The sequence below is a fragment of the Schistocerca nitens genome, chromosome 1 (genome assembly GCF_023898315.1).
Source record: "Schistocerca nitens isolate TAMUIC-IGC-003100 chromosome 1, iqSchNite1.1, whole genome shotgun sequence".
Taxonomy (NCBI): Eukaryota; Metazoa; Arthropoda; class Insecta; order Orthoptera; family Acrididae; genus Schistocerca; species Schistocerca nitens.
Genome location: NC_064614.1, coordinates 1,008,216,184 through 1,008,240,831, shown reverse-complemented (window position 1 = coordinate 1,008,240,831; position 24,648 = coordinate 1,008,216,184). Strand labels below are relative to the sequence as shown.

Below are 24,648 nucleotides of genomic sequence, written 5' to 3'. Positions count from 1 at the left end.
GTCATCGTTGGGTGATTGTATGAGGATACAGGATGACTTGGATAGAATATTTTGTTGTTTGATGAATGCCTGCTTGCTCTAAATGTGGGAACCTATAAGTTAGTGCAGATTAGTAGGAAAAGCAATCCTCCACAAATGATAAAGCACAGCAGTCAGTCATTCTTTTTCGAACATTTTATTCACTAAATCTAGATTTTGGCTGTTGCATAACCATTATCATGCACTATTTCATAGTAGCAATGCATGTCAGTGCCCTGTTGTTCGGGCGTCTGTCATAGTTCTCCCAAGACTGTCTTGAAAGAACTGTGACAGACGTCTGAACAACAGGAGACTCACATGCATTGATACTATGAAATAGTGCATTGATAATGACTAGCCAAAATCTAGATTTGCCAAAGAAAACCTGCAAAAAAGGACGACTGATTGCTGTGCTCTATCATTTATGAATCATATCACAGTCGCTGAGTGCATCCGCGTTCCTAATGAAAGGTAACATGAAAAACAATCCTGTAATGTTTGAATACAGTATTAATGATCTGAGTAACATTGCAAAACGATATGAAATGAAATTAACACATAATGTCGGTTATAGGGGAGGTGAATGGCTGACTTCGATTTATTGGAAGAATTCTAGGAAAGTGTACCTCACCTATGAAGGAAACCATATACAGAATACTTTAACAATCCATTCTAGAAAACTGGTCAAGTGTTTGGGATCCACACCTTGTTAGACTGAAGAAAGACATTAAAGCAATTCAGAGGGGTGCTGCTAGATTTGTTTCCAGTACATTCGATCAACATGCAAGTATTACACAAATGCTGCCAGAACTCTACTGGGAATCCCTGGAGAGAAGACAAAGACTGCAGAATGATCCAACTATCACTAGTATATGAGGGTGGTTTGAAAGGTTCTCGGAACGGAATAGAAAAAAGTACTTACATCACTCAAACTCTCTTTTATTTTTCAATGTAGTCTCCTTGTAGATTAATGTACTAGGTCCAACGATGTTCCAGTGCCTTGATCCCATCTAGAAAATGAGTTTCCTCCAGGCCTGCAAAATAGTTGTCAACTCTGGCTATCAATTCTTCATTTGAAGTGAATCTTCGTCCACCAAGAAAAATCTTCAGTTTTGGAAAAAGATAGAAGTCTGACGGAGCCATATCAGGTGAACAAGGTGGGTGTGGCGACAATTCATACCTTAGTCCATGTAATTTTGACACGGCGATGGAACGTGTGCAGGCGCGCCTTGTCTTGATGGAAGATGACTTTCTTCCTTGGTAAACCTGGCCTTTTTTCGCGTATCTTTTGTTGCAATTTGTCCACGAGGTTAGCATAGTATTCTCCAGTAACTGTTTGCACAGTAGGGAGATAATCTACAAACAGAATCTCCTTCACAACTCAGAACACTGATGCCATGACCTTTCCCACTGAAGGAATTGTCTTTGCTTTCCTTGGCGATGGAGAATAAGCATGTTTCCACAGCTTTGACTCTTGTTTTGTCTCTGGGGTATCTTAGTGCACCCAAGTTTCATCTGTGGTCACAAACTGGTGCAAAAAAACCTGTCTGTTTCTCCTAAAACGGGCCAAACATTATGCGTTTTTGATACAGCGTCAAGAGTTGCTTCACCCACCTTGCAGATAATTTTTTCATTTCTAATTCTTCAGTTAAATTGTGATATACCCTATAAGATGACATCTGGCAAGCACGAGCAATTTCACACACTTTCAATTGGCGATCCTCCATGACCATTTCGTGCACTTTTGCAGATTTCTGGAGGAGTGACACATCTTGTCTGACCACTGCACGGACCGTCTAAGCTCTCCCAACCAAATTTAAATTCATTTGTCCGCTTGGCAACAGTTGAATATGAAGGAGCAGAGTCCCTCAGTGTACTCTGGAAATTGGCATGAATATCCATTGCTTTCATACCTTTCTTTATGAGGTACTTAATAACTGCTTGAATCTCAATTTTTTCCATCTTCGTAAATTTTATGCAGGAACAACAACAGGGCCACATCACCACCACAGCTCTCTTCTAAGACTACTGACATGGCACGTGTTTACAGGCAACAGTTCTATGAATATCATGTGAACAACTTGTTGCACTAGTGCTGACCTTTAATGGTGATTCCGAGAACTTTTCAAACCACCCTTGTACATCCCATAGGGACCACGAAGACAAGACAAAAGAAAACATGATTTTTACAGAAGCATGTAGACAGTAATTTTTTGGTTGCTCCATTTACAAGTGGAACAGGGAAAGGAGTGACAAGGTACCCTCTGCCATGCACTGTACAGTGGCTTGCAGGGTATTTAGGTAGAACAAGAATAGCCAGATAGTGGGACTGCAGCACTAGAAATCATGAGTACTGCAACGAGTTATGAGCTCCATCCTTACAAAAGAGTTATGAGCCCCGCGCGGGGCAATGCATAATTCAATCACAAATGGCTGTAGGGCCTTCAGGCCAAAAGCAAATTAGCGAAGAAGACTCAATTACACTTACAGTGACAAGTTCTTTGTACTTTTATGAGCAGTATTGTACATACTGTTATAGAACTGGCCCCTGTAACACTTGGCATGAAATTCAACTTTCAACTCTGAGCATTGCTTGTGCTATCAAATGTAATAAGTGGATTATAAGTAATAAAAAAAGCATCCACACCTACCTGCTAACAAGACAGATACTAATGTTAGTAAGTTCAGACTTTCCAGGGCAATACTATGATTATCCATAAAAATGTCAAGAATATATATAGCCAAATGAACTGTTGTACTACTAAGTTTCAATCCTTCAGCTATGTTGCAGATCCATTTAACTAAATGACTTCTGTACTGTATCTGAAAAAAAGTAAATAACAGCAATATCAGAAAATGAAAGGAGGCGTCTATGACCATATAGCATTGGAGGAGACTGGTGACCTTGGTATCCAAATAAGTCACAGAATTAAAAAATAACCAGGTTTGGCTTTACGGTCACCATCACATTTACAAGAGGTATTTCAGATTTAGTGAAACCAACTACATACACATAGAAAAATTACTAATCTTATTACCTGAATAATACAGAAACACCGAGGAGACACAATTGTTATCTGAAGTGACTAATAATGAACGTAATACTTGAATAATATGTAAAAAGTGCTGGTGGATGGGAAAATAGCAAATTTTTTTTATAATAAAAAATTAGTTGACAAAGAAAGGTCCCAAGAGGCGCAATCAACTATATAGTGTTATAGGTTAGAGTCATAGGTATTACACCTGTGAGTAATCCATGAATAATAATTCTGTATGATGCTCTTCAATCTTAAAAATAATAGTGTTATCCAGTGTAGTGGTTTAGTGAAGTGGTTAAGGTACATTCCTGACGTACTCAAGGTTGTGGGTTCATAGCCTGACAATTGCTCTAAAATTGTTACTTTTAAACTGTTATTTTTTTAACTAAAACTTCGCCACATCATTTTAAGCACAGTATTAAGTTTTTTATTTGTTCTCATTTTTTCTTACTGTCACACTTTTTTTCATTTGGAATCTTTGTGCACGTGATTTTAATTATTTTTATTTATCCATTGTATTATTTAAATGTTTCAAAACACCAATCTATCGTTTAAGAAACTAAAGACGAAATAATCTACTTATATTGTCTCTTCAATGGTGTCATAAATGTACTTTTTACTACATTTATTGCATTAATTAAAGAAATTCAAGCAAGATGAGGAATAGAAATAATGAATGCCATAACAAGGGCAAAAATATGAAATTATAAAACAGAAGAAATTAAAATTAAAGTTAATACATAAGGTAATTAACATCACAAGGACCAAGATTCCAACTGAAAAAGGAATGATATGAGGAAAACACAAGTACATGTAAAAAAGCTAATGTGATGAATAAAATGATGTGGCAAAGGATTATAAATAAAAAATATACATTTAAACCAATCACTTTAATAAAAATGATGATCAAAGTCATTCTGTTAAAGAATTAAAAGCAAAAATTTAAAGACATCTGATGGGATTCCAAACTACAACCTTCAGCATGTCAGCAAAATACCTCCATCAACAGACTACGTCACCGCTCTGGGTACCATTATTATTTTTAAGGCTCTACACCTTCATGAGATTTTTTTCCGCTGATTACTTGCACATATGGGCTCACTTGTGCATTTTAGACAATCTTTCATTCCCTATATTTTACACCTCCTATGTTCAGTTTCAAAGATTTTACTCCAGTCAACACTGTTAAGAGCTTTCTTTAAATTGATAAATGCCATAACATAGGTTTGCCTTTCTTCAACCTATTTTCTAAAATAAGTCATGGGGTCAGTACAGCCTCATGTGTTCCCACATTTCCCTGGATTCCAAATTCATCCTCTCTGAGGTCAACCTCACACCAGTTTTCCCATTCTTCTGTAAATAATTTGTGTCCATATTTTGCAACCATGACTTATTAAGCTAATTGTTTGGTAATATTGTCACATGTCAGCACTTGCTTTTTCTGAGGAATTGTTACATTCTTCTTGAATTCTAAGGGTACTTTGCATATCTCATATCTTGCAGACTAGAAGGCATAGTTTTGTCATGGCTGGCTCTCCCAAGAACCTCTATAATTCCAAGGGAATGTCACCTACTCCAGAGGCCTTGTTTCGATTTACGTCTTTTAGTGCTCTATCATATTCTTCTCACAGCATTGTATCTCCCATCTCATCTACATCTATTTCTTTTCTTTCTATAATACTGTATTCAAGTTCTTTTCCTTTGAACATTCCTACTCTATATTCCTTTCACATTTCAGCTATCCCTTCTTTGCTTAGTATTTTCTTGCCATCTAAGCTCTTGATATTCATACAACTGCCTCTCTTTCCTCCAAAAGTCTCTTTAATTTTCCTAAAGATGGCATCTTTCCCTTCCTAGTTGTGCAGGCTTCTACAGCCTTACATTTCTCCTCCGCCATACCTGCTTTGTCATGTTGCACTTTTTCTCTGAATCTCAGTTTTTTGACATCTGTATTCTCTTTTGCTTCCTTCATCTGTTGCATTTTCATATATTCTCCTTTAGTTGATAACGGTATATATTTGTTTATTAAAGATCTGTTTCCATCAGTGTCACTCATGCCAAGGTATGTAACCAATCCATTATTTATGAATCTTGTATATTGTTAACAAACTCTATTAATGCCTATAGTTTGTCTCTGACTTATAAGGCAATAAGTTTACTCATTTTCCCATTTTTTACTTTAGGCTCACATTCACGTTTCATAAATTCAGAAATATCTTTGAAAACACTGAGATAGTTTGCTGTTTACAGTAAAGATGACACATTAAGTTGCACACAGGCACAACTAAAACATATTTAGATATTAGCTTCTGGCCACAGCCTTCGTCAGAAAAGGAAATGCACACACATTCATTCATGGAAGCAAGCATACCTGACCACCATTTCTGGCAGCTTGGAGCTAAGCTGCTGGCGTGGCAGTCGTGTGTGAGAGATGCTCTTGTTTTGTGTTTGTGTGTGTAACTTAATGTGTTATCTTTATGGTAAGTAGAAATCTATCTTTTACTTACACTGTTAAAAATGAATGAAAATTTGTTCGCAAAAATCATGTCAAATTGAGTACTACCTGAAAACAATAGTGTTCCAGAATTGGGAGTAAGACAAAGTGAAATGTTTCATTACATATAGAGAGACTCTCAGACTGTGATGAGCAAACAATCATTTCATCGTTAAACCTCTCATTTGTGCACTTAACAGCTCTGTGGCCTCTACACAAGGATTGACTGTCTTTAATCATATCATGTACAAAGATAACTGGTAGATAATGTAACAAGGTGAGAACACAGCTAATGAGTGCACATTTATATTAGTGTTTTATGCTTCGTCAGTTTGAATAATTCTAGCCATAAAATTGCCAATTTGTACATGGTAGGCTGCACATGTACAACAGACACACATCAGAATGAACCTAACTGTGATACCCAAACCAGAATAACTGGAACTGGGCAAACAAATAGAAAAGTTAGAACAATAATTTAATCTGTAGTTTCCTGTTTTTTTATCACTGGAAGGAGAAAACAGTCTTCACAAACACAGAATTATGAGGGTAAAAGAGTGCAGGAAGGCACATTTAGTAACAAAAACTTGCCATTCGAGATAGCGAGTTGTTCGAAACTGATAACGAGCATGTTAGCTAAATCCAAATGAATCAGTGGGGTAAATATTCATCTGACAGATCACAAATGTAGAGTTAGAGTGCAGTGGTGATAACAAAGGCACAAAGATGGAAAACATTTTTAATATCTAGCAATGTGTCATTCTCTGACTTTAGCTTTTGATTAACATGAATGGTTCAGAGTTTTAAGCAGACTAGTGAAATTTACAGGATTTTCAAATGTGTATGCATCAGATTATATGCTAGACAGTATAACACTAAATTTAACTTCATTACCTGAGGAGAACGAAAGTTGAATGGAATCCTCTGACGCTCTTTTTCACGTAGCGAGCTAACAACATCTTTTGCATAATCAGTTGTCCACCATTTTCTTACTAACGCCATCTGTAAAATAATAAATTTAACTGCAATGCAAAGCAGGGGAAAATGTTACATCTAATTTAGTTTTTCTTTGAAAAATGTCATGTTATTAACCAAATTGAACAATTTCAACATGAGAAGATCAACATGGACAAGGTTGTGTGTGCGTGTGTGTGTGTGTGTGGAGAGAGAGAGAGAGAGAGAGAGAGAGAGAGAGAGAGAGAGAGAGAGAGAGAGAGAGGTACTAATGGCAGTACTGGAGGTTGCAAGTAGGAGGATGTTCAAATAGTGGGCCTGGTATTTTGACCATTATTTTTATTTTTGTATGGAGATTTTTCTTTCATCATAAGGCTTTGAGAAAACATTTCTTCCCTCTGTACTCATGCATTTCCTTGCAAAATTACTACTATATTCCCAGAATTTAAAATTAAATGAGTGGTTCTTTTTTCACTCCACAGGCATATTTGTCACCCTCTTCCCGTCATACATTCATTCACACATCACATTCTGTTAATTCCATCAGGAACAGTAGACTTCAGAGATGTGGAACAAACAGAGTTACACACTGACAGGGAGAAGCGTCACTGCGGGCTATTTCGGTGAAATACACTAACTACAAATTGTGACTACAGCTAACCCACTCACTCTCATAATTATAGGAATTAATTTAAAAAGGAGTTACTTTGGGCAAGGGGATGTGAGGAAATACTGCTCCTCCTCTTTTACTACTCAGCTGCTGCTGTTATCTGACACATTAAACAAAGTGTTTATGTAACAAGATATGTTTGCGTTAAACATTAGAGTTACGTAATATTTATACCTCAAAACAAGATATTCTTTTACTTTGCTTTTGAATATCTGGGATTTTCGATTTCCTGCCTGATGTCTACCTGTAACATTTTACAGATGACTGCACGAGAGTATAAAACTCATACACTGACTACATTTCATGCTTTAAGACAGAGGGTTGATTGTCTCTCAGTCGGCACTATCCCGACCATATTTCTTTGCAACAAATACTCCTTTATTTTGCATACTTCTGTAATCTCAGAAAATCTTAACTTAGTGATCTCCTCTCCTTCAGCGATTGTAAGTACAAGTTACATGGATGCATAAAATTTTTGTCATCACTTAGCTATGCCGATTCCCACATATGTCTGTCACTTTCCCTCACTGTGGGCAGGGGACAAACTTAACCCTAGGATGCATGGTGCCGAAAACACACATGAATGCATATGCAGGGCCCTAATTTAAAATGTTCCTCTTTTCATATAATTATTCTTTGGAGTTAAATTTATTTCTGTCAAATTTATTGTCATATTCAAAGATTCCTAAGATACAGTAACAGGATCTGGTGGGCCTGATTAACATGTTATTAATTTAAAAAAAAAAACTCTAAGAGTGAATTTTTATTAGTTACATCCATTTAAATACGACACATACTAATAATTTTATTAATTCGCTTATAAGTTGCAGTTTACATTTTATAACAACATTAATTCAACCAATTTCTTCAATTAAAACACACTCATTATTCACAATATTATGTATATAGGCAATATTTTGACAAAAAAGTTATTATTCATTGTTCACATAAAATTAGGAGATAGAGATCAAATGTTAGCTCCAGGCCTCTCAGCACATGGAGTAATATTCCTGGTCTTATTCCTGGTCTTCTTCTCGCAGCTCTAAAAGCTCAAATCATATCACATAACATGTAGGAACATTACAAAAACCAACTGTGATGTTCTAACAGCTGATTGCTCAGAAACTTCATGGTATTAAATAAACAGAGGAGCCACAATTGATAGCAAAATCCAAGAACTTTATTTTAATAAACACACTGCTCTCTATAACAAACACGCTCTGACACATATATCCACATAAGAAAAACTGGTACTCCTCAGCTGACAACTGAACTATGCCAAACGATGAACAACGGGGATGCTTGTCAGACATTTCAAGGAAAATCGGAAACATGAACGTTACGAACACTACAGAAAACTGTAAAACAGGGTACAAAGCATTCACATTGTTAAGTCAGACATGCTTGTTGCTTTTTATGTAATATACAGAAGCAGTTCTGTGGAAGAATCTCAGTAGCTTGGGTGTTGGAAAGACAAAATCAAAAAGTGTGTTTCAGATGTCAGCCGATAAATGTAAGTCAACTCTCATGCCGCAAAGAACTGTGCCCACTAGCAACATCAAAGTACTTACCAAACACAATGCCTAAAACATAAATACAAAGAGGAAAGCAATACTGAGGATCTCCTCTGAAGCAATAGGCAACAATGGTATCAGCATAACCATGATCACGAATCTTGCCACTAGCTTAGTTTCTATCTTAACAGAGAAACTCAATTTTGCTCTGAGAATGAAACATACCCATTCTTCATGGAAAGGAAGCACAGTCAGCCCTACCCCTAAAACCAAGAACCCGCAATCACCTTGTGATTAACGATCAATCAGCATATTATCCACTGTATCCAAAGCCGTGGAATATATTATTCGCAATCAAACTACTGAACATTTCTGCAAATTCAACTTATATGACACAATATCTGTTCGGCTTTTGTAAACACTACAGCACAAACACTGCACTGCATTAATTAAGGTAACTAATGACCCAAAATATGCCACTGACATGTGAGGCCACAGTACCGACGCTACTTCACTTCTGCAAAGCTGACACTGCCAAGTTTAACATCTGCTCAGAAAAATGTGACAATCACATGGTGCACTACTGTGGTTAGAAAACTACTTGAAAAACAGAAAGCAATGTGTTGTATGTGAGAATAAAAAGTCATCCTGCAAGCACATCACAGTTTAATTAAACAATGATAAAATAAACTTAAATTATATGAGCTAAATCATGGTTCAACTAAACAATAATAAAATAAACTTTCATTATATCACTCCGATGCCACGTACAAGCCCACAGTAACGACACACACTAAGCATTAAGCAGCGCAGTTGCATCTGATCTCAGGCAACCACTTATTCAACTGCTAATTATCTCTCAGACAACTGCCTCATTGTGGGATTGTGCCACTAGCTTGCAATCTGGGTCTTTTCTTGCTCGAATCATACTTTTTTTCTAACCAAGCTTGCTGTTTATTTTACACTACTGCTGCTAACTTGGATGTATGACAGCACAGCTGAGCGGTGTTTTAGCTGAAGCAGTAATGACAGAATAGGTATGGGCTTGCAATTTTAAAGCAACAACGGTATGGTACAAGACACTTATTTGTGATTGGTGCACTTTATACATAGGCACTAGAGGATGAAGGATACCACAGTGGTCAGTGCCAGGAATACTTCTGTTTTCTTCACATGTAAATGATATCTCATTGATCTTGTCCTGTAAATATCATTTCTATGTCATTGACCTCCAACTCCACCGAAAGTGCCATACCTGCTGATATCAATAGTACTGTCATCCAGATAAATGATGATCTGCCTTCGGTAGTGACATGGGCCTGAAGCGTGGGACTAAAACTAAATATGAAAAAGTCACAAGTAATCTTGGCGTGCCATCAGAAATTACTATGATCATTGTTCCACAAATGTCTTTCTCCTATTCTGCTCAACAATATTATATCATCATCCCAGAAAACACTTAAGAATCTGTGTGTAATTTTGGATGAGCATTTCAATCGCACAGAAAATATTGTTGCCAGTCATAGAATAACTTCCACTTGTATCAATGCCCTCAACAATTTTTGAAACATATATCCACAGGATGTGAAACAAACTCTCACAATCATTCTTTCTACCAAACATCCACTAGTGTGATGTACTCATAAAACAACACTAGACAGTCAGAACTAACCATGAATGCTTTTATACATTTCCATCTGCAACATTTGTCTAGATGATAACGTAAATGCTCCCTATGCCCACTAAGGGAGGTCATGGACAGACAAGTTACATGACTACCATACAATATACCTACTTCATCGGCTCCTCAGTGCGCAAGCACCACAGTATCTCACATCACGTCCGAGATTAAATACCTGGCTTCTCATAGTAATCTAAACACAGAATCCCATTTATCTTGTATTGTACCTGCACTCATAAAAAATATGCAAGTTCCTTTTCCATTGCTGCTGTCTGTGCCAGGAACAAGCTATGTTTCCAACACTGAAGGAATTTCTTGGTGGAAATCACTTGGAAAATGATGACATGCTGAAAGAAATTGTTCCTAACTGGTTTAACCATCAGGCAGCAGAGTTCTTTGATGCTAGGATACAAAAGCTGGTGCCACAACTTGACAAATGTTTAAATATTCATGGTGACTATGTTGAAAAGTGAAAAAAAAGTGCACACTGTAGATTGCAATACAATTTATGTTCATAAATAAAGTTTCTCTTACCCCACTACAAATCGGTTCTTACTTTAAATATGACCCTTGTACTTCCTATTCAGAATTAAGTCATCTTACTGCAGCACAACTCATAAATGCAATATCTTTGGATTATTAACACAAGACTCCATCTATGCAAAGAGATGCCGTCAGTGTCATGATATTTTAGTTTCCCTACAATAATTTACACAATCAAAGACGCCGTGAAGATCACAGAAAATGCCAACAAGCTAATTTTTTTGGGTTAGTTGTAACAGAACAGTTCATGAGATTATATATTGCGTTCTCAGTACAGAAGCCTTTACAGAAATCAAACTTTAAAAGTGGTTCATTATTAAGATATATCAAGATAAAAACGCAGCTATGATAATACAAACTAATTTCATTGTAACAGACTAATTGGCACTACAGTCAATGTATGAATATGAGCAGGACAGACTGAGTGGAATGGGCCTAAACATCATCAGGAGTCATGAGATAGTCATGACCAGATAACGCCATACCGCATATAATAAGCACAAATATGGTTTAATGCAACATCGAGTGCACAATTAGATTTGCCCAAAATAAATTCTGCAGCTGATGGGCCAGTCAAGGGGATCTTAGGGGATGAGTAGATTAGATATAAAGGGTGAGGCAGCTAAGTCATAACACCCCTTGTATCTCCCCAACCGTAACAGATACAAAGATGCTGTTTGGACAGTGAATTGCAGGGATAGGGGCTACATGGATACATCACATTTCATGTTTGTGCTATTTTTTATTACAGAGATATGAGGCCGTCTTTGTTTTTTTTTTTTTTTTTAAATGGAACCATATGTTAAATTTTAGCGTAACATGATGGGCTTAAAAAGACTGTTTCAAATACATGTATATCATAATATTTAGGCGAATAGTTTTTGAGACACAGATATGTTCTCGTATCATGTTTGTCCTTTGAAGCGGCATTGTCCAATGCGACCTTTCCTGTTGACCACTGAGGAACTTAACAGGGAAGGCGTTGTTTTCCTGCTTCTCGACAACGTTGCAAGGTGATGGACGAGGTAGCTGGATAGAAGGGTATAAATGTGCTGCTGGGGTAATGAGACACTGCATTTCCGTCAAAGTTTCTTGGAGCAGACATGTACGCCAACGAAGAAAAGTTAGATATGCTTCTAGTGTATAGTGAAAGCAGAAGAAATGCTGTTAGAGCAATAAAGCAATTTCGAGAGCTGTATCCTGATTGTGAGCATCCTACGCACCAGCTTCTTGCATGTATTTGCAAGAAACTACTTGAATCGGGATCATGGAATGCCATACAGAGGACAAGGCAGAAAACTGCAACTGGCAAGGTACATGAAGAGGGAGTTCTAGCGTTTGCGCATAACAACCCTACTGTTTTGTCGCGACTTATCGCCTCGGAATGTGGTATAAGTCAGAGAAGTGTTCTACGCATATTGCACCAGCATAGATTTCACCCGTTTCACCCCTCATTACATCAAGCACTCTCCGGTGTGGATTTCGAATGGCACCATGAATTTTGCCGGTTTGCTCTGCAGTGCCTACAAAATGACACAACGTTTTTTCAACGGGTGCTTTTTACTGATGAAGCAATTTTCATCAATCACAGTAATGTGAATTTGTATAATATGCATTACTGGTCAATAGAGAACCCTCATTGGCTTCGACAGGTACAGCATCAGTGTTAATATGTTGTGCGGCATCATCGGAAATGTCATTGTGGGGCCGTACATCATTCCGAATGTACTAAATGGCAATAACTATGCACAGTTCCTGCGAAACATTCTGCCCATTTTGCTGGAAGAGGTACCACTAACTATGAGTCAGTGCATGTGGTTCCAACATGACGGCTGTTCTGCTCACTCTTCTTGTGTGGGTACAGAGCTGTTAAATGGAAAATTCCCAGATTGTTGGATAGGACGACGTGCTGAAGTGAAGTGGCCAGCCCGAACTCCTGGTCTGACCCCTCTTGATTTTTTTCTGTGGGGAGCAATCAAACAAAGTGTATGCTCAAATACCAACTACGACAGACGATATGAAGCAACATATCATCAACGCATGCACTGATCTCTCACGTGACACCCTCGCAGCTCTTCACAACTCATTCGAATGGCGACTACAACTGTGCATTGCAACAGAGGGAAAGCATTTTGTACACATGCTTCAGTAAAATTTTGTATCATGTACAGTATGCATTTTGCATCTTTGTGTGCATTTGCTCCGTACTGTGATCAATAGTAAATATTTTCAAATAAAAAACAAATACGTACGAAATAATTGTCAATAAGGGCCTCCTCATTTACATTTGTATTTCTGTTACTTAAAATGAACTAATATCTTGTAGTATTTTAATGCTGTATGGTGTCTACTATTTTGGTATCACAGTTGTCCAATAACTGAATAATACTCGTGTGACATCATCAGTTAATTTTTTTTTGCAAAATATCGCAGTATGTATTGTTATTGTCAGGTTAAAGGGCATGTTTGTGTAAGGTTGGACTTGTGACATTTACCATGTACTCTACACAACAGGAAAGGTTGCATTGGACAACGGCGCTTCATAGACCAAACACGATACGAGACCATATCTGTGTCTCAAAAACTATTTGCCTAAATATTATGAAATACACATATTTGAAACCATCTTTTTAAACCCATCATGTTACGCCACAATTCAATGCAGGGTTCCATTAAAAAAAAAAAAAAAAAAAAAAAAAAGATGGCCTCATATCTCTGTAATAAAAAATAGCACAAACATGAAATGTGATGTATTCAAGTAGCCCCTGTCCCTGCAATTCACTATCCATATGGCATCTTTATATCTATTACGGTTGGGGAGATACACCGCGGTGTTATGACTTAGCTGCCTCACCTTGTATAACGTATGACGACTCTTTGATATCAGTGACATATTGTCACATATAAAATAATAAAAGAAAATTACAGATGTCCTCACTGTATGTGGCTGAACACCATACCGAGCACTTTTAACTGATTCAGGAAATTGTACCTCATTTATGTTTTCTATTTTCTGCATTATTATTTCAAAGTCATTGTGGAGGCTAGAGTTTCCAATGGACAGTGATCAGACAGTTTTCAAGACTAGAGACTCAAATTCTGTGGAACTTATTACAGGATCAAAATCCTTTAGATTATTAAGATACATTGGTCTGCAGAGCAGTTTTCCAGACTGGTACTGCTCCATGTAATTTCTTCCTGCATTTGATTTCTCAGATCAAAGACATACAGATGCTTCAGTCAGGTAATGTTTGAAACGATTGTTCTTGTGACATCAATTTAATTGCTTTGATCAAGTATTCTTCCAAAGACAAGCTCCTGGTTGACAAATGCTTGATCATCACCATACATAACATATCTAGTGTGTGTGTGTGTGTGTGTGTGTGTGTGTGTGGGGTGGTGGTCATTATTGTTGTACAATCGAATGGGCAAAGACCTTCTGAAGTGTGTGTACACACACACACACACACACACACACACACACACACACACACACACACACACACACAGTCTCTGGTCCCCATAGATTCTACTTTGGAAGGAGGACTTTATGTGAAAGCTTAAACACTTCAGTAGTCTTTTTAATTACGCCTGTCTGCGTCTTCCATGTAGTGAGCAATAAACTACTCTTTCCATACTGTCATTATTTCATCCTGAACTTTCCACTGTTTAACCTGAAAAGGTGTTTTTAAAAAGCATAAAACTGAAAAATACACGAGATGTTCAACAATACTCAGAGTGGTAAACAATAAAAACTGACTTGTCACAGTAACAAGACAAAAGTGACAATGAGGTTGGTTGATCATATACATAAGTATTGGGTAAGACAGCAACAAGAACATTACCTCTGCAATATACTCATGAGAAACTTCATTAAGAGACTGCTACTAAATGGTGTGTACATTCTCTTTTACTTTTATGTTGGGGGCCACATGTTATGGCATGGACCCCATGAGACAGTGATAATACTGGATCTCTAATCATGGTTACAGGGTGGTGATAGAATACTCAATCCTGGCTGACCGTGGTAGGCACTGCAAGAGTGCTTTCCCACAGACGAGACAATGTCTCTACAAGCTGCTTGAAGGTATTCTTGTCTCACCACACAGCTACTATGAGCAGCCTGTTACATTTACTGGAAATCATCCTATTGGCTTTCCATACTTGTGTTGACATAGACTAATATATGTAACTTAGCATTCCGTGAACCACGGATCTTGTCACTGGTGGGCTTGCTTGCGTGCCTCAGCAATACAGGAAATCATATGGTACGTGGAACCACAATGGATGTGTATCTATTGAGCGGCCAGACAAATATGTGGTTCCTGAAGAGGGACAGTGGCCTTTTCAGTTGTTGTAGCGGCAAAAGTCTGGATGACTGATCGATCTGGCCTTGTAACACCAGCCCATATGGCCTTGCTGTTCTGTTAATTTTGACAGCTGATAGCAGGGGGAAAACTACAACTGTTATTTTCCCCGATGAAATGCAGATCTACTGTATGGTTAAACAATGATGATCTCCACTTGGGTAAAATAGTCCCCCATTCAAATCTCCCGACAGGGACTCCTCTGGAGAATGTCGTCATCAGGGAAAACAAAACTAGGGTTCTACGAATCAGAGTGTGGAATGTTGTATTTCTTAATCAGACAGATAAGTTAGAAAATTTGAAAAGGGAACTGGACTGATTGAAGTTCTTCTGGTAAGGTGAATAAAGGGCTGTAAGTACAAAGTCAAATAGGAGTAATGGAGCAGTGGGTTTAATAATGAATAAGAAAATAGAAATCCTGGTAAGCTACTATGAACAGTATAGTGAACACATTATTGTAGCCAAGATAGACGTGAAGCCATAAAGAGACTGAACAAATGTATGGGGAGATAAAAGAAATTAACCGTTTAGTTAACGGAGACAAAAATTTAACTGTGACAGGAGACTGGAACTCAACACTAAGAAAAGGAACAGAAGGAAAAATAGGCGAATATGGAATGGGGGGAAAGAAATGAAAGAGGAAGTCGCCTGGTAGAATTTTGAATGGACATAATTTAATCATCACTAACACTCGGTTTAAAGAATAATGAAAAAAGTCTGTATATGTGGAAGAGACTTTGAGAATGTTTCAGATTGGTTGTGTAATGGTAAGAGAGAAATTTTGGAGCCAGATTTTAAATAGTAAGACATTTCCAGAAGCAGATGTGGACTCTGACCACGATTTAATGGTTACAAACTGTAGATTAAAACTGAAGAAATCAGAAAAAGGTAGAAAATTAAGGAGAAAGGACCTGGATGAGTTGAAAGAACCAGATGTTGTTGGGAGTTTCAGAGGAAGCATTAGGCATTGATTGGCTTGAACAGGGGAAAGAATACAGCAGAAGATGAATGGGTAGCCTTGAGAGGTGAAATAATGAAGGCAGCAGAGGATCAAATACGAAAAAGACAAGGCCTAGTAGAAATCCTTGGATGACACAAGAGATATTGAATTTAACTCTTGAAAGGACAAAATATAAAAATGCATCAAATGAAGCAGGTGAAAGGGACTATAAATGTCACAAAAAATAAGACTGATAGGAAGTGCAAAATGGCTAGCAGACAAATGTATGGATTTAGATGCCCATATCAGTAGTGGAATGATAGATACTGCCTACAGGAAAATTAAAGAGCCCTTTGGTGAAAAGCAGTGTTGCCACAAGTTTCCCCAATTGAAATTCCCTGATTTCCAGACAAGTTTTAGTATTTTTCCCTGACAAAGTTTGAGATCTCAAGGGCAACAAAAGACATAAGTTGACAAAAAAAAATGTAAAGACTTCTGTATTTCTAAACATCTGAGCAAAACTGTTAAAACACTAACAGTAACATCTTTTGAAATGAATTGTTTTCAGATGGAGAAATCAAGTCAACTGGTATGTGTGTTTCATTAAGGCCACTGATGTATATTTATTTCAATAAAGCGAACCACCTTTGATGACAAAAAATGTATTTTGTTGCAGTCGCAAGACAGGTTTAAAATGTCTTCACTGCTTTCAGAAATAACTTTAGAAAAAAGTAGGCCTCTTGAAAGAAACATATAAGGTGGGGAAGTTGTGTAAACCAACACTATACGTGACTGCCAACAAAATGTTGCTTCTACTATGTATGTTATTGTTGGTTATTACCCAGTATGTTATGTCTATAATTCTACAGGTATTGTGTGATATTTCCTTCAAGAAATTCATGAGTACATACATAGTACAAACTGCCAGCGATGTCACAATTTTCTTCTTCTTATCATCCATACTTTCTAATATATGAACTACTTTCGAAGTGCCAAATGTACTACATAAATAAAATTTCTATAAAACACTGCACTGTACAAAGTATCTGCGGTGAGACAGTTGCAATTCTTGAAATCCATCGCCCGTGGCCTCTAGCCTGCTGAGGAGCACCACAGTCCTGGGTCCAAGGATAAACCATGGAAATCCACCACATTATGCCACACACAGACAGACTTGGACTGCGGGCAGATTGGTTACACTAGATCCGACAGGCAAGGCCCGCACATGAGTAGGAAACTATGGGCTTGAGATTGGCAGGCCCTATCCGTTAGAGATACCCAAAGAAATGGCCTGTGGTTTTGACCAATCATGGAACTCCACTCACGTGGCCAGCTATTCATGTGTCACAGACACCATCTTGATGAAATGAGACCACAGTGATCACCCACAAAACAGATAACTTGCGCAAATAGTCTGAGAATCAGTACTAATGAGGATAGGTAGCAACTCACTGTCAGATGATCGCTGAGCCACAGACAGACACACAGAAAAGACAATCACTCTCTCACAACTAAATTTTTGGCCATAGCCTTTGTCAGAAAATGAGAGCACACAGACATTCACACAATCACTCAGACACAACTAGTGCACACATGACCGTTGTCTTCCGCCATTGCGTCAACAATCTCTCAGAATTAGATCCAAACAAATCACTCCTCACGCCTCTCAGCCTCTCACCGGCAGCTGCTAGGCTAGCCGCAAGTAGTGGTGGCAGCACTGATTGCAAGCTGAGGGGAGGGCTAGGAAGGGGAGAAGCAGATTGAATGATGAAGTATGGAAGCGGCACACGTATTCTGCTGCGCCCAGCCAGTGATGAAGCGCGATATCCCAGTAAACGAATAATTTCATGCTACTGAGACAAAAAAGTGTTTTTCCAGTTTTTTCCTTCCTTTTTTCCCCCCAAATTTCCTTGATACGTTTGAAATTCACTGATATATCCTGATTTCCAGAACTTGTGGGAACCCTGGAAAAGAGAAGCCGCTGAATGAATATTACACGTGCAGATGGAAAACCAATCCTAAGCAAAGAAGGGCCAACAGTATGGTGGAAGAAGTTTATAGAGGGTCTACACATGAAAGGTGAACTTTAAGGCAATATTAAAGAAATGGAAGAGAACACAGATGAAGATGATATGGGAGACATGAAACTGTGAGAAGGATTTGATAGAGCAGTGAAAGACATAAGTCAAAACAAGGCTCTGTGCGTAGATGACATACTGCCAGAACAACTGATAGCCTTGGAAGAGCCAACCATGACAAATTCTTCCACCTGGTGAGTGCTAGATGTATCAGATAGGTGAAATACACTCAGACTTCAAGACGAATATAATAATTCCAAGCAAGTGCTGACAGGTATGAATATTACCAAACTACCAGTTCAATAAATCATAGTTGCAAAATACTAACATGAATTCTTTACAGAAAAATGGAAAAACTGGTAGAAGACAGCCTTGGGGAAAGACCAGTTTGGATTTCAGAGAAATGAAGGAACACACAAGGCAATACTGGTCCTATGACTTATCTTAGAAGATATATCAATGAAAGGAAAACCTACATTTGTATCACTTGTAGACTTAGAGAAAACTTATGACAATGCTGAATGGGGGTACTCTCCCTGAAATTCTGAAGTTCGCAAGGGTAAAATACTGGGAGCGAAAAGCTATTTACAACTTGTACAGAAAACAGATGGCAGTTATATCAGTTGAGGGTTATGAAAGAGAAGCAGTGGTTGAGAAGGGAGTAAGACAGGGCTGTAGCCTACCCCTGATGTTATTCTACCTGTACACTGTGCAAAAAATTGAGGGAGAAATAATAACTACTTTGGGGTTTGCCGATGACATTGTAATTCTGTCAGAGACAGCAAAAGAACTGTAAGTGCAACTGAACGCAAAGGACAGTGGCGTTGAAAGGAGGTTATAAGATGGACACCAACAAAAGGAAAACAAGGATAATGGATTGCAGTTGGATAAAATTAGATAATGCTGATGGAAATAGACCAAGAAAAGAGACACTGAAAACAGCAGATGAGTCTTGCTATTTGGGCAGCAAAATAACTAATGATGGCCAAAGTAGTGAGGATATAAAATGTACACTGGCAACGGCAAGAAAAACATTTATGAAGAACAGACATTTATTAATATCCAATATTGGTTAGGAAGTCTTTTCTGAAATCATTTGTTACGACTGTAGCCACATATAGAAACAAACATGGATGATAAATCATTCAGACAAAAACAGAACTGTGGTGCTACAGAAGTATGCTGCAGATGAAATGGGTAGACAATAACTAATGAAGAGTTGCTGAATAAAATTGGAGAGAAATGAAATTTGTGGTAAAACTTGACTCAAAGAAGGGATTGGATGATGGGACACATTCTGCAACATCAAGGGATCACCAATTTAGTACAGGAAGCAATTGTGGTGGGGAAAAAATCATAGCAGAATACCAAGAGATGAATGCAGTACACAGATTCAAAAGGATGTGGGATACAGTAGTCTTCAGAGACGGAGAGATTGCACAGGATAGAGTAGCATGTAACGCTGCATCAGACCAGTCTTGACATAGGATAGAGTAGCACGAAACACTGCATCAGACCAGTCTTCAGATTGAAGACGACAACATCAGCATGTCAAATATCCTTCCAACACAGATGAATGACTGATAAATGGTGTAAAATTTTTATACTGGATTCCAAAGTACTCACCTTCTTAGCAAGAAAGACATTTTTAATCTTATTAAAAATTACTGAGAATTTTCATTCGGGTATGAACCTTTGAAAATTCTGAAAGATCTTTTGCATTCATATCAAAATGTTATGAATGTCTGCTTGTATGACAAGAATAACAAGCTTATATCCCACAGACTATCAACAGTTCATCTTGTTGATTAAATCACATACCACTGCTTATTTCTTACATCATTCAGTCAAACACAAATTATCGATCACTTCAGTATCACAATACAGATCTCCAACTAGCTCTTAGCATATTCACACACTTCTTGTCATTAATTAGTGTTTCTCTGGTTCTACTAAACAATGTGAGCCATCAGTATAGTCTACGAAGTCTGTTGTCATTTGTTATGTAAATGGGGTCTGCGATGTTTCACTTTGATATTTCAGTAGTATGTCGTTACCGTGTTTCGTTTACGATAGGATGTTTAGTCATTGCATTTGTTGGTTTCGATCATATGATAGAATTGGATCATACTGCATATGACTGATAACCACTTCGCCAACCCACATCTAAATTATCATTCAATTTCACCTAGACCTCCGGATTCATTACAAATCAGTATGTCACCACAACTATGATTTAGTAGGCTATTCACATTCATTAGCTTCACCAACTTACAAATTGTGATCTTTCAACTAAAACTACATCTCTGTTGAGCCACTGTGGACATGGGACAGTGGCTGGTCAAATATTTAACTCAGAAATTCGCCAAAAAGTTGTGCAAATTAAAAAGTTATTTTATTTTATTTTCGTTACCCGTTCCAGCAATTCAATATGCTGTCTTCAGGCCCCGTATGCACCTTTGGTCCCAGCATGCCAATATTGATAGTTTTTGAGAGATGCATATGGCCCTGAAGATGGTATATTGAACTGCTGAAACTGGTAGTGAAAATAAAATAACTTCTTAATTTGCATGGCTGTTTGTCAAATTTCTTTGTTAAAACAAAATAGATCTCTTGCTGTGTCACTACAACTAATATTTTATGTTCACATTAATTGGTATCAGCATCTCACAAGCAAACTGTCACATTCAAATCTATTCTTGACCTCACATTACTCAACAGATCAGTCTGCCACCACAAACTACATTCCCAAAAATAAAAAAGAGACAAAATAACTATGGCAGTATCCTGATTTCTTTGTGTTTGTACACATATGATGTCACATGATACTGCATCATCATATCACAGTAAAAGCTGATGCTCAGTATTCGTAGGTTCAACTGACCCGTAATTACCACCAGTGCACATGTGGTGGGAAGTTTTGTAAGCTGTAAGCCAATGCTCAGAGGTGAACACCCAAGCTCTATGCAGCTTCTCATGGAATTATGATAGTGTTGATGATGAGCTGGATGCTGTATTTGGATATTAAGCTCAGTAGCCCTCCTTCTGACACTTAAAAGCAGCAAACCTTTTACCAGCAACAGTTTCTGTCTCTCCTTTCCTCTCATTTCACATAAACGTCCACAGAGAACACATTCTGCCGATGAAAAAGGACGGGGGGGGGGGGAGCTAACTTAGTACACGATACAAACACCCATGACAAAAGATCGAGTTTTGAACTAATGGATAATCGTATTTCAAAAACACCATTACAGTAAATCAAATGTACAAGTCAATAAATAAAACTACTATTCCTTCTCATTTTGACTAATACCACTATATATTTCCCCATACACTTCACTAAAAATTACAACTACATAAGCCTGAAGTATGAAGAGGTGAATGATTTGTGTATATTTTGGACTTAGTGGACGAGTGATTACTGCAGTTAATCGTGATTATTAGATTTAGACACTAGACGCTATATTAACTCCTGTTAACAGTATGATAACGTATGAAAGCCTAAACATAAATTTTAAATACTAGTACATTTATAATTTTTAACAAATTAGTACCTACAGTCGCAAGGCAAACTGACCTAAGCAACTGAATTTAATCACATAGTGTTCCTAAAACAAATTAACCCTCCGTCAGGCGCAATATTATGACGACCGAGGTCGGGCGCAATGAGCCTGACAGGCACAGATTTTGAGAGCCGCTATTATTTCATCTTTTCTACTTTTGTCCTGTAAACATAATTAGCCACGTTCACTGGAATGTGTACAAACAGAACATATAAATTTGGATGCCAAAAAACCATTTATTTATTATAAAAGCAACAAAATACAAAGAACACTAATTTAGGAAACATTACCAGACAGTTACAGTTTCTAGCACATAAATTATATTAAACAGCGAATTTAACTGACAAGCTCCACTTTTGAGTCTCTCTTCCTGTTTTGCTGTCTTTCACACTCATTCAGAATTACTAGGAGCAACACACTCGCGCTCAGAGAAACAAAGTTGACAGACCATATTCGCGTGTGGCAGGCAGATCGCACTTTGGCATTTCTTACATTCATAATTTGACATCCTTCTGCGACCAGTTTCTGCAGTACAGGTGATGCATCTACGTCTTTTTGGATGTGAAGTAGGTGGTGATTCCTCTCTGCCTTCGGTGGGAATAAATCTCTTGAGACGGCTTTGCAAGCTGGAGGGGATTCCAATCGTCTTCATACTTCTTCTGTGTAGTTCTCCAAGAACAAGTTGATGTGCCAGAGACTTCAAGTACACTCTCCTACGCATTTTTTCCAGTTGATTTCCAAGGTAAATAACCTGAGAGTTGATACCACCCACATTCAACATTGTGTAGAAAATTACCATTGGCCAGCGCTTTGTGTTTCGGCTCACACTATAACTTGCACACATTTGATCTGCAGTATCAACCCCGCCTTTTGTCGAATTGTAGAAAGAGACTATCTCTGGTTTATGTTTGTCTCCAGATTCCGGATCAATGGCATCATCATTATGCAGCGAAGACACAAGAATAACATTTTTGTTCAGCCGTGGTACATAGGAAACCAAAACTTTCCCATCATTAAAACCAAACAAACTGCTGTGTTGTTCCCTTCGTTTCACATCAACAAAATCTGAAGGTATTTGCCTTTTATTTTTTCTGACAGTTCCAACTAGTGACAGCTTCTTTGTTTTCAAATAATCAATGAGGTCAAAATCAGTAAACCAATTATCAGTAGTAATATTGCGACCGGATCCAAACACAGGTTTAGCCAACCTCTTGACAACTTCACTTGGCTTGTTGCTGACACAGAAAGGACCTGCAGGCTGTTGTCCAACATAGACTTCCATGTTGAGTGTGTATATCATCTTAGCATCAACAAGAGCGAAATGTTTTATTCCATATTTGTTTGGTTTTGATGGTATGTACTGGCGAAAAACGCACCTACCACGAAAACCTGGAAGCATTTCGTCTATTGTGACGTTTTCCCCAGCGCAATAGCTCTTTTGGCAATTTTCAACAAACTTTTCGAAAACTTCACGAATCGGAGCTAGTCGGTCAAGTTCTTTCCGTTGGCTTCTGGTAGTTCTGTCATCAAAACGAAGACAACGTATCAGGTTTTTAAACCGCTTGAGGCTCATCACTAGGCTGAATTTTTCAACACCATCACCTTCTGTACCCCAAAGTTCCTCCAGACTTTGTCGATTTCCTCTGTAAGCTCCAGCAAGATACAGCAAGCCAATAAACGCCCTTATTTCTGTTACATCTGTGTGACTGATGTCTCTGGCTCTTGAGAAATGTTCCTGGACAGTGTCGATGTACTGATTCGTGTATCTGACGATCGCATCAAGAATGTCCTCAGTGAATAGAGCATTCCAACATTCTACAGCAGTTTTTGCATTCTTTGCATGTCCTATTACTCCAGGAAGGCGAGTAACGATGTTGTGAGGTGCCAGACGACGCCTTTTTTTAGGTGGTTTTTTGTTCCACATGGTCGTATTATCTCTTCCTACATAAACGTTCCTTGTGTTTTTGTGCTTTCCTTCTTCATCTTCATCAGTATTATCATCATCTTGCTCGGTTGCAGAGTCATCTTCGCGCTCTTCCACCTCATCCTGGGAATCAATATCGCTCTCGTCCCCCAGATTCTCAGTCAGCATGGGATCTTCCTCGTCAGCGCACATCAATAACTCGTGTATCTCTTCGAGATGACGTGGGTTAGACAAATCAAAGTAATTCCGCGCCATATTTATGGAGAATCTGAAATGTAAAACATAGAACACCACGATAATTACGTGTTCAGGCGCAATGTGCCTGACAGGCCGAGCTCAAAATATTACATATTTTCACAAATTATTGACAAAATTGACATTACTCATACCACAAATGAGGAAAACTACCACTCAGGTGAAAAAGAACAAAAAATACGTACCTCCGCAAATGGGACGTAATCGGGCGCAATGAGCCTGAGAGGCCAAAATCGTCACAGCTGCTCTTCACCAAGGTCGCGCGAACTCTAATAACACGGGTTGTATACAGCACCAGGAGGTAGGAAGGTACTGACGTCGGGGAAGTCCTACGCCACGTAACTGGGGAGGGGGGAACACAAATATGACAGCTGTGCCTGTCAGGCCGGTTGCGCCCGACGGAGGGTTAATAACTGTAGCTCTGTAGTGTACATCTATGAAGTTCTCAACAAACAAACAAAACATATACCTGCTGCATGCATGTTCAATTTATAATATTAATTTGCAATTACGAATAATCGAAAAGTTTTAAATTGCAATTAATAAAAAATTTGACAGTTACAACAGGCAATAACCATGTTTAGTACAAAAAACTACTGATTAGTTAAC

The 24,648-nt window shown here is 38.1% G+C and overlaps 2 protein-coding genes across 3 annotated transcripts in view; both read right to left on the bottom strand.

Moving 5' to 3' along the window:
• Nucleotides 1–24,648, bottom strand: part of LOC126195577 (cyclin-J) — a 55,924-nt gene that overhangs the window by 30,901 nt on the left and 375 nt on the right. For both annotated transcript variants that reach the window (XM_049934206.1, XM_049934212.1), the window contains exons 2-3: nt 6,445–6,552; nt 2,670–2,841 (exon numbers count right to left, since the gene is read on the bottom strand). In XM_049934206.1, the coding sequence (XP_049790163.1) occupies nt 2,670–2,841; nt 6,445–6,552 (280 nt within the window). The remainder of the gene's footprint in view (nt 1–2,669; nt 2,842–6,444; nt 6,553–24,648) is intronic.
• Nucleotides 21,991–24,457, bottom strand: LOC126195549 (piggyBac transposable element-derived protein 4-like). Its single transcript, XM_049934176.1, has one exon. It carries the CDS (start codon nt 24,037–24,039, stop codon nt 22,252–22,254), a length of 1,788 nt encoding a protein of 595 aa, XP_049790133.1. The 5' UTR covers nt 24,040–24,457; the 3' UTR covers nt 21,991–22,251.